Consider the following 11,312-nt stretch of genomic DNA (forward strand, 5'->3'; position numbering starts at 1 on the left):
AACTTCTTAAAATATCATTCTTTGCAATATCTGAGATCATACTCAATATATATATAAGTTAATATAGTTGCTTAATACTGATAAAAATATTTTTAGTCCAACATAGCAAGAAAGCACAGATTGGGGAGTTGTCGATGGCACTATGTAAGATTAAGAATGTAAACATAGAACAATTTCTTAGTCTTTATTCACTTGGAAATTCACTGAAAAAAGGCATTTCCTGTCCCTCTCTTCCTGAAAAAATAGCCCTAGAAAGTATCTTTTTATCATTCTGATTGGTATGGGGGGGGGGGGGGAAACCATGTTTAAAGGAAAGAATAAACATTTATTTAGTTCCATTCTTAGCATTTAGGCTCTCTTTTTTAGGATTTAATTCTGCTGTTTTTTCCCCCCTTTTCTTTGCATTTTTGACCAGTATCCTTTCATAATGTTGGCATCAATATCCTATTTTTTATTCTACAGGTCTGTGTTGGGGGCATGGAGTGGGATTATATTGCAACCCAAGGTCCTTTGCAGAATACATGCCAAGATTTCTGGCAGATGGTATGGGAGCAAGGGGCTGCTATTATAACCATGGTGACAGCAGAAGAGGTAAAGTTATCTTTCTGAATCACACCTCAGCTCTCATAAATATAATTTTGAAATGAATGTATGGGTCATCCTTAGGTTTTAACCTGATTTTTTTTCTTGACTGGATTCCAGAAAATTATGTAGAGAACTAATATGGAAAATCATTCAAAACCGACACATTTTACCCAGTTTGGTGTCTTTTAAATATTTAACTGGTGTCTTTTAAATATTTAACTACTAGAATTGTCAGCCTGTCTTTTTCTGTCTGAAAATATGGCAAGTTGCATTCCAATATATCTATAGGACATCAAATTGGAATGCAGTCTGTCTCCTGATCATTGTATCTCGTTGGCCAGTGTAACTCTCAGTCATGAAGACCTGGCTTTGCCAGCAGGTCTGGGAGGCATAATTCCCTCTAAGCTGAGCAGTGAGCAATCGCTCACTTAAAAATCATCATCAACTCAGAGTTTTCCAAACCTGCCCAGAAGCCAAGAGGGAAAGAGTGAGAGGGAAGGAGAGAGAGAGGAAGAGAGGAAGAGAGAGAAACAGATAGAAAAAAGAGAGGAAGGAAAAGAGAAAGAAAAAGAATGGGAGTAAGGAAGAGAGAAAGAAAATCAAAATCTAGTTTGAAACTAGCTCAACTATTTAAGTGGCATTTTGATATTGATAGAGTTGCCCTATTATGAGCTCACTGTTATAGACACACAGTATTTATTTATTTATTTATTTATTATTTCTGTGCCGCCCAGTCCCGACACTATACTTTTCCGCCCCCCCCCCCAAAAAAAAATTAGAGGGAACACTGCTGGGAGGCATAAATTTACATCTTTGATGGCCAACTGTATGAGTGGTGTACATGTATATGATTATGATTGTCTTTTTATAACAACTTGGGCGTTGTTATAACCTGGGGGGGGAGTCATTGACCCCCTCAGAGAGGGTTCGCAACTTGGGCATCCTCCTCGATCCACAGCTCACATTAGAGAAACATCTTTCAGCTGTGACGAGGGGGGCATTTGCCCAGGTTCGCCTGGTGCACCAGTTGCGGCCCTATTTGGACCAGGAGTCACTGCTCACAGTCACTCATGCCCTCATCACCTCGAGGCTCGACTACTGCAATGCTCTCTACCTAGGGCTACCTTTGAAAAGTGTTCGAAAATTTCAGATCGTGCAGAATGCAGCTGCGAGAGCAGTCATGGGCTTCCCCAAATATGCCCATGTTGCACCAACACTCCGCAGTCTGCATTGGTTGCCGATCAGTTTCCGGTCACAATTCAAAGTGTTAGTTATGACCTATAAAGCCCTTCATGGCACCAGACCAGATTATCTCAGGGACCGCCTTCTGCTGCAGGAATCCCAGCGACCAGTCAGGTCCCACAGAGTGGGCCTTCTCCGGGTCCCATCAACTAAACAATGTCATTTGGCGGGACCCAGGGGAAGAGCCTTCTCTGTGGCGGTCCTGGCCCTTTGGAACCAATTCCCCCCAGAGATTAGAATTGCCCCCACCCTCCTCGCCTTTTGTAAACTTCTTAAAACCCACCTCTGCCGTCAGGCATGGGGGAACTGAGATATTCTTTCCCCCTTGGCCTTTACAGTTTACGCATGGTATGTCTGTATGTATGTTTGGTTTTTATAATAAGGTTTTTTTTTAGTTATTTTAGTATTGGATTGGATTGTTACATGCTGTTTTTATCATTGTTGTTAGCCGCCCCGAGTCTATGGAGAGGGGCGGCATACAAATTCAATAAATAAATAAACAAACAAACTTTTAATAGGATTTTAGTCTTAGATAATGTTTTATCCTTCGATAATGTTCAACTTCTTTTTATTGCTTTGTATCTATTTATATTGCATATATATAATTATTGTAAGGCGCCCTGAGTCCCTTGGGATTGGCAGCATAGAAATCAAATAAATACATTTGGATTACAAGGTATTTGAAAAGATACATCAAAGATGGAGGGATGAAGAATTGGTAAACTCCTTGGCCAAAAGTAATCATTGTTAATATATTACAAATAAGTCTTGTGGATCATTCTGCAGCGACCTCTTCATTCTCTTGCTGATTAGACATTGTATTTGCAGGAAGGTGGCCGGGAAAAAAGCTTCCGATACTGGCCACGACTTGGTTCAAGACACAACACAGTGACCTATGGAAGATTCAAGATCACTACTCGCTTCCGGACAGATTCTGGTTGCTACGCCACTACAGGTTTGAAGATCAAACACCTACTCACAGGACAAGAGAGAACAGTTTGGCATCTTCAGTATACTGACTGGCCAGAGCATGGCTGCCCAGAAGACACAAAAGGGTTTCTGTGTATGTGTTTGCCTTTAAAAAAAAAAAAACACCAAACACCTTACTCTTCATTTTGCATTATTTCTTCTATTTTGTGAAAGCATATGATATTTATTAATTACATTTCTATGCTGCCCTTCTCCTGGGACTCAGGAGAAGGACAGCAAAGAAGGGATATAGGAACCCTGCTAAAACAAAATAGGTCTGGGGCTGATAATTGCATGGAAAACCAAATCTGCAGGTTACCCTCAGTTTAAATTTTTAAATGGTCTTTCTGTAAGGCTCGAGATATGGGGGATATCTGAAGAAAGCCTCGAATAGCTAGGTTTTGCCTTACAGCTATGGCTCTCCAGGCTATGCATGAAGTCTAAATGCACACCTTCCACTATGTGCATGGTGATCTGAGTGTTGTTGTGTGCAATTGTAAGGTTAGCCTTTCCCAACGTCAACCCTGAAATACAATGTAAAAATACTGAAATCTTGTAAAGTTTAAGGTTCTTACAAGATTTCAACCTTGCTCTTTTTGCATGTGTGTGTTTGTGTGTGTGTGTGTGTGTGTATGTGTGTGAGAGAGAGAGATGTGATAAGAGGACACCATCAATAGTTGTTTAAGCTCTGAGCTAAAATGGAGTTTACTGCAATATGAAAAAATCATTATATGTTTCGTACGTTACTCTTAATCTCTCTTCTTCACACATTGCCATAAGGAAAACTGAAGACACGTTTGTTTTCATTTCTGATGTTTTGTTCTGTTTGGAACTTTAGTAATTTACTCATGTAAAAAATTTGGGTCATTAGGTTTTAATCACAGTTGTCATTTAAGAGAACATGAGAAATTGTTGTTATGGAGACACAAGTAAATTCATTTCATTTCAGGAGGAAAGTTTGTGGAGAGCAAGCAAAGCAGAAATTTACTGAAATATACCAACATTTAATTGAAAAAAGTTAATTATAAGTTATTTAAATTCCTTGTTAGAAGGCAAAATATTTAAACAGAATGTATGCTTATTTATATGTTACATTGTGTTGAATACACATAGTCCTTGTCTTACGACTCATCGTGTTCAAAGTTGCAGCAGATACATCTAGATGGTACTTTTAACCTGGATCACATGATCACATTTTGCGCGTTCAGCAGCCAGTCTGCATTTATTTCTATTTGCAGCATTTGCAATTAGGTGACTGTTATTATCATTTTGTTAGAAACCTGCATTTACTTCTGGTTTCTGGCAAAAAACCCCAACCCATTGGGGAAAATGGGATGCCTTAATGATTGTGGTGTTCGCTTAATAACCACTGCAAAGAATGTCATCAGATAGGATCTGTCACATGATGACCTATTGAAAGACCAGTATCACCTACAACAGGTCATTCAAAGGCTTATTCACAATCATTAACTTGAGAATTACCTGTAGATATATATTCCAGGTGAGTGTTAGTGTACAGCACTGCTAAATTATCTCTCAAAGTCAACTCTAAATGATTTGATGGATACATTTTTGCAGTTTTATTGGTTGCAATATAGAAGTGGTTTGAAGTATTTTTATTTATTTATTTTATTATTTGGATTTGTATGCCGCCCCTCTCCGAAAACTCGGGGCGGCTCACAACAAGTGAAAAGACAATCCAATACATAATCCAATTAATTAAAATATTATAAATTTAAGAAAAACCCCTATACTAACATACACACACACAAGCATACCATATATAAATTCAACGTGCCCAGGGGAAGATGTTTAGTTTCCCCATGCCTGACGGCAAAGGTGGGTTTTGAGGAGTTTACGGAAGGCAGGAAGAATAGGGGCAGTTCTGATCTCCGGGGGGAGTTGGTTCCAGAGAGTCGGTGCCGCCACAGAGAAGGCTCTCCCCCTGGGGCCCGCCAACCGACATTGTTTAGTTGACGGGACCCGGAGGAGGCCCACTCTGTGGGACCTAATCGGTCGCTGGGATTCGTGCGACAGAAGGCGGTCTCGGAGATATCTTTTTCCAGGCTGTTTTGCATCGTCTTATCCAGATCTACTATAGCCCTGATATTTTCTTATGATCTTTTATCCAAATACTAAGCTCAGTTTTGTTTTGAGTTTCTGAACTTAGAAGTTGAATACATATATATCGGATATATATTTTTTTTACTGCAAAAACCAAAAAATATATCAGTGATATCTAATTTAAATATTTTTCCCTTTCTTCTTTTCCTCTGGATCCAATAGCATACTTGGAAGAGATACAGTCAGTACGGCGTCATACCAACAGTACCGCAGACCCTGCAATTCCCAATCCCCCTCTACTGGTGCACTGCAGTGCTGGTGTAGGAAGAACTGGAGTGGTCATCCTATCAGAGATCATGATTGCCTGTTTGGAGCACAATGAGGTAATTGCTTACTTTTTAAACTAGGAATTATGGGAGTCAACGGGAATACCCTTGAGGGGAAACCCACTGAGAAAGACCAATAATGGCTATTTCATGGAGCGATGATCCTCACAATATGCCAACCTTTCTTCATGATTGAAGTTAACCACTGCACAACAGTGATGTGCTTGCCTCCAAGTTAGATTGGAAATTACAAAGTTAGGGATCAAAAACCTACTCAAACCAAAATCTATAAAAACTAGCACAGGCCTGTCAAACTGGTGGCTTCCAGCCCGCTCAGACCATGCTCAGACTCTGCAAAGGCAAAAATTATCCCAATACATCACAATCCAGCCCGCGATGGGATTTGGTCCCCTGAACTTGCATGTTTTCAAGGAACCTATTCCTAAATAGCATTTAGACTTATATACTGGGCCATAGTGCTTTTACAGCCCTCTCTAAGCGGTTTACAGAATCACCAAATTGACCCGAACAATCTGGGTCCCTTGACAGAGCAGCACCTAAAAAAAGAATATCATTTCATTTTCTTACTCTTCTGTTTCTTTTCATTCTCTGATATTTAATGACTTGTCACACAAGTGTCTATATAGTTGTCAGCTCTTCAGGGGAGTCCAGGCAAAAAATCAAAACCATGAATGCTAAGATTGCCTTTGTTATTTGATTTGATTTGATTGGATTGGATTGGATTTGTATGCCGCCCCTCTCCATAGACTCAGGGCGGCTAACAACAGTAGTAAACAGTATATGACAATCCAATATAAACAGTTAAAAACCCCTATTGTAAAACCAAACATACAGACAGACATACCATGCATAAAATTGTAAAGGCCTAAGGGGAAAGAGTATCTCATTCCCCCATGCCTGGCGGCAGAGGTGGGTTTTAAGAAGCTTACGAAAGGCAAGGAGGGTGGGAGCAATTCTAATCTCTGGGGGGAGTTGGTTCCAGAGGGCCGGGGCCGCCACAGAGAAGGCTCTTCCCCTGGGTCCCGCCAAGCAACATTGCTTAGTTGATGGGACCCGGAGAAGGCCCACTCTGTGGGACCTAACTGGTCACTGGGATTCGTGCAGCTGAAGGCGGTCCCTGAGATAATCTGGTCCGGTGCCATGAAGGGCTTTATAGGTCATAACCAACACTTTGAATTGTGACCGGAAACTGATCGGCAACCAATGCAGACTGCGGAGTGTTGGTGTATCATGGGCATATTTGGGAAAGCCCATGATTGGTCACAGAAGCAGAATCCTGCAAGTTGGAAAGCCCTTTTTTCCTCCTTTCCCATTACTTTTCCAAAAATTAGGGAGGGGCCCTTCTGAGATGCTTCCTCCATCCTCATTCTTTCTGTAGGTGGAGATGTCTTTTGTTGATCATTGGCTAGGCTGCGGCTCTTCCTCCTCAGATTATACTCACAGTTCATTATATCACCTCGAGGTTCGACTACTGCAATGCTCTCTACATGGGGCTACCTCTGAAAAGTGTTCAGAAACTTCAGATTGTGTAGAATGCGGCCGCGAGAGCTATTGTGGGCTTACCTAGGTTCACCCACGTTTCTCCAACACTCCGCGGCCTGCACTGGCTGCCGGTCAGTTTCCAGTCACAATTCAAAGTGTTGGTAATGACCTACAAAGCCCTTCATGGCATCAGACCAGAATACCTCCGGGACCGCCTTCTGCCGCACGAATCCCAGCGACCAGTTAGGTCCCACAGAGTTGGCCTTCTCCGGGTCCCGTCAACTAAACAATGTCGTTTGGCGGGACCCAGGGGAAGAACCTTCTCTGTGGCGGGCCCGACCCTTTGGAACCAACTCCCCCCAGATATCAGAGTTGCCCCCACCCTCCTTGCCTTTCGTAAAGTTCTTAAGACCCATCTCTGTCATCAGGCATGGGGGAACTGACACATCTCCCCCAGGCCTATACAATTTATGCATGGAATGTTTGTGTGTATGTTTGCTTTTAATAATGGGGTTTTTAGTGTTTTTTAAATTATTAGATTTGTTTTTTTTACATTGTTCTTATTATTATTGTGAGCCGCCCCGAGTCTACGGAGAGGGGCGGCATACAAATCTAATAAATAATAATAATAATAATAATAATTGTGACTTATTATCACTATTCAAATAATTTTCCAACTCGTGTGTATATATTTTTAGGCACTGGATATCCCGAGAATGCTAGAGATGCTGAGGCAGCAAAGGATGATGATGGTGCAAACCCTAAGCCAATACACATTTGTCTACGGAGTTCTCATCGAGTTTCTTAAGAGTTCAAGGCTTATATAGGTTTTCTCCACTCAAGCTTCAAAGTCTACTTCTTTGCAAGACCTTACAAAAACAGAAGTTTGCCTTCCAGGACTACATGAAGTTTGAAAATTTTGTATGCAGCTGGACATTGTTTTGGCAGAGTTCACGTTGAAGCTGAAAGGAATGTGTGTGTGTGAGGGGAGTGGTTTGGAATGGGAGTGATTCATTGTGTTCTTCTGATGAAACTATATTCATGGTAGGCATACAAGGGTAAGAAGACACTGCTGCACCGTACTGAAAATCACAGTGGTTACATTTTTATGAATGGAAAGCTATACTGATGTATACTTGTTAGATAGCCTGTGGTAGAAGAAGTTTGTCTATACAGTGGTTATAAATGGCATCATTGTGATTGAGTTTATTAATTTTGATCTCTATGTATGAATGTTTGTGTCTGTGTGTGTCTGTGTGTGTGTTGATTTCTATGTTGCAACCAGCATCACCAACGAGCCATTAAATGAAGCACTTAAGGCATAGAGTTTTGTTTTTTGCCAGAAGTGGAGCACTTGTCTAGAAACTGCAGGCTACAGACAGCACGCAATAAAAGAAATTTGAGTATTTGGCTTAAGATTTGTAACAGACAAAGAGTTAAATGGAAGATGGTAATGGCTGGTAAAGTTTGTGGTACATTAGACAAATAATTGACAAATCTTTGAAGTGAAAAGAAAGAAAATGCGAAGGTAAATGTGACGACAAAATTTACAGCTATTGCTGTTTTATCCCCCAGGAGGAAATGATTGATGGGTCACATTCTAGGTCAAAAAGTGCAGTAAAAGGGAAAAGGTTGTCCTAGGAAATCTTATGTAGCTCCTCAAAACTGCAGAAAGTAATTATTAATGAAGTGTAGCTCCAGAATGATTTCTTTAAGGAACAGTTTGTTACTTCTGGTTGAAATCAAGTTGAATACAGATGAATATTTAAACACTTGTTTAAATATTTTATTTATCTAGAGAAACAGTATGCTTATCTGCTTAGCTTGCAAGTTTCATTTTAGGAAAAAGTATTGAATGTGGAGCAAGTACAACAGAATTTGATTTAAGGTGGAATGTGGCTTTTGGTCTGCATCATTTAGCAAAGTGGCGGTAAAATTGTCTTTGTTAATAATTCCCTATCAAAAAAGTAAAAAAGAAAAGAAAAGGGATAAATGTTTTTTAGGGTCACCAAATTTATTTATTTTTTCCTCTGAATAACATCTCCAAAGCAGACTCTCCAATAATATTGTTGTTAACGGCAGGTATTCAATTTGTTGTTAATGGCAAGTATTCTGAGCAGAGACTGGTTACAAGCGGTGTACCACAAGGGTCTGTTCTGGGTCCTATTCTTTTTAATATGTTTGTGAGTGACATAGGGGAAGGTTTGGTAGGGAAGGTTTGCCTATTTGCCGATGACTCTAAAGTGTGCAATAGGGTTGATATTCCTGGAGGCATCTGTAATATGGCAAATGATCTAGCTTTACTAGATAAGTGGTCAAAGCAATGGAAACTGCAGTTTAATGTTTCCAAATGTAAAATAATGCACTTGGGGGAAAGGAATATTCAATCTGAGTATTGTATTGGCAGTTCTGTGTTAGCAAAAACTTCAGAAGGGTTTAGGGGTAGTGATTTCTGACAGTCTCAAAATAGGTGAACAGTGCGGTCAAGCAGTAGAGAAAGCAAGTAGAATGCCTGGCTGCATAGGTAGAGGTATAACAAGCAGGAAGAGGGAGATTGTGATCCTGTTGTATAGAGCACTGGTGAGACAATATTTGGAATACTGTGTTCAGTTCTGGAGAGCTCACCTACAAAAAGGTATTAATAAAATCAAACGGGCCCGAAGATGGGCTACAAAAATGGTGTCAGGTCTTAAGCATAAATCTTATCAGGAAAGACTTAATGAACTCAATCTGTATAGTCTGGAGGACAGAAGGGAAGGGGGGGGGCATAATCGAAACATTTAAATATGTTTAAAGGGTTAAGTAAGGTTCAGGAGGGAAGTGTTTTTAATAGTAAAGTGAACACAGGATCAAGGGGGCACAATCTGAGGATAGTTGGGGGAAAGATCAGAAGCAACGTGAGAAAATATTATTTTACTGAAAGAGTAGTAGATGCTTGGAACAAACTTCCAGCAGACCTGGTTGGTAAATCCACAGTAACTGAATTTAAACATGCGTGGGATAAACATATATCCATCCTAAGATAAAATACAGGAAATAGTATAAGGTCAGATTAGATGGACCATGAGGTCTTCTTCTGCCGTCAATCTTCTATGTTTCTATGATTCTAATATTAGAAAGTCTGCATGTTTCTTAAAACAGAAATGACTGATGGAAAGTGTACATATGAAAAGCAAAAAGTTATGTATTTTCCACTAGGCTGTATAGTGTGCCAAAGGAAATGGAAGGATGGGAAGGATGGATGCATGAATGCTTCAGGCAGTTGTACAACACAGAAAGCATAGTATGTTGCTTTGAACAACATGAAAGCTATTTCTTCAAAAGCAGTACTATTTGTCCTTTTGAGAATATTGTATTTTGTTCAGGCAGAAGTCAAACTGATCAATGTTGTGGTGCAGACTCTAAGAAATATTTCTTTTAAACTTTAGTCATGCTGTTCTTGCATTATACAGTCTCCGGCTGAGATGTCAAGAGGGTGTTACTGTGATGTTTAGATTATTTGATTGATCTTCATGAGAAAAAGAACAAACAGAAAAATCAGATGGGTTGGTACCAATGGATGTTAATTTCCAGCGTGCAGCCTCAATGTTCCTTGTTTTTTCACCACTTAGCTGGTTTTCCATGGAACTTTGACCAGGTGATAGTAGCAGTTTTTGGAAACAATCCATTTAAGATGTTGGCTTTTTTGTATCTTCCTTAAAGCAGCATTTAATTTTGTAAACACTATCTTCTTCAAAAGAGCTTTTCAAAAAGTTAGATATCTGGAATGAACTTTTGATGGTGGGTTGGGGCCATGCATTAGAGAGGGCTCAAGATACATTTGGAAGCATTGGTGGTTACAATACTGTAAAATAATTTGCAGAATGATGTTCCTAAAGCATTCACTTTAACTTTTGAAATTCTATAAAGGTGTGTTCCAAATCATTTTTGAACATTCACATTTTAATCTTTAAGGCTTGGTTAAATTCTATCTTTTGGCTCTCCAATGTTCTGTGAAAAAAAATATTCAGTGTACGTTTTCTGCATAATGAAACTGTTTGCTGTTTATTTGGGCCTAGCTTGTGCAGCACAAGGTTGAAAAGGGAGAAGTGGAATGTTAATATTATAGATGAACCTATTTATGAGGCGAGTTGAAAAACAGCAGGTCTGAGAGCTCAAGGATTCTGCTCTTGTCTGTTTCTTTGGTGAGATGTTTTTCAAGTAGGGTATACTTGGTAGGGGTGGGGTGCAAGAAGGAATGAAATGATTTCTCTGTTCTACATTTGAATAGCCTTAATTAGCATGCACTACAGAGCAAAATGAACTGAAAAATGAAGTCATCCTCTAAATATCTAAATTATATGCATTTTGCAAACTTTCATGTGAATAGTGATAGACTGTTGCAAGCAACGTGATTTATAGGGTTGCCTTGCTGTCTGTGATTGTATGTGGTTAGTAGTTCTTAAAGCTAAGCTCAAGATCAGACTTATAAGCTATGACACTTACAAAACAAACATCTTAGATGACCTATTCCAGTGCAGTGGAGGAGAGAGTGAAAGAATCTCAGTGGCACAATATTGTACTGTCCATTTTAGATAACAATCCAGAGAACTATGGGGGATTTCTCCTTTCTTTGTGAAGCAT

The 11,312-nt window shown here is 39.7% G+C and overlaps 1 protein-coding gene across 2 annotated transcripts in view; it reads left to right on the forward strand.

The window, feature by feature from the left end:
- PTPN21 (protein tyrosine phosphatase non-receptor type 21) overlaps window positions 1–8,674 on the forward strand; it is a 64,738-nt gene extending 56,064 nt beyond the window's left edge. For both annotated transcript variants that reach the window (XM_070753815.1, XM_070753824.1), the window contains exons 16-19: window positions 463–591; window positions 2,656–2,890; window positions 5,083–5,243; window positions 7,388–8,674. In XM_070753815.1, the coding sequence (XP_070609916.1) occupies window positions 463–591; window positions 2,656–2,890; window positions 5,083–5,243; window positions 7,388–7,516 (654 nt within the window). In that variant the 3' untranslated portion in view covers window positions 7,517–8,674. The remainder of the gene's footprint in view (window positions 1–462; window positions 592–2,655; window positions 2,891–5,082; window positions 5,244–7,387) is intronic.
- Window positions 8,675–11,312: the final 2,638 nt, after the last annotated feature.

The sequence above is a fragment of the Erythrolamprus reginae genome, chromosome 1, assembly GCF_031021105.1.
Source record: "Erythrolamprus reginae isolate rEryReg1 chromosome 1, rEryReg1.hap1, whole genome shotgun sequence".
In the NCBI taxonomy this organism is placed as follows: domain Eukaryota; kingdom Metazoa; phylum Chordata; class Lepidosauria; order Squamata; family Dipsadidae; genus Erythrolamprus; species Erythrolamprus reginae.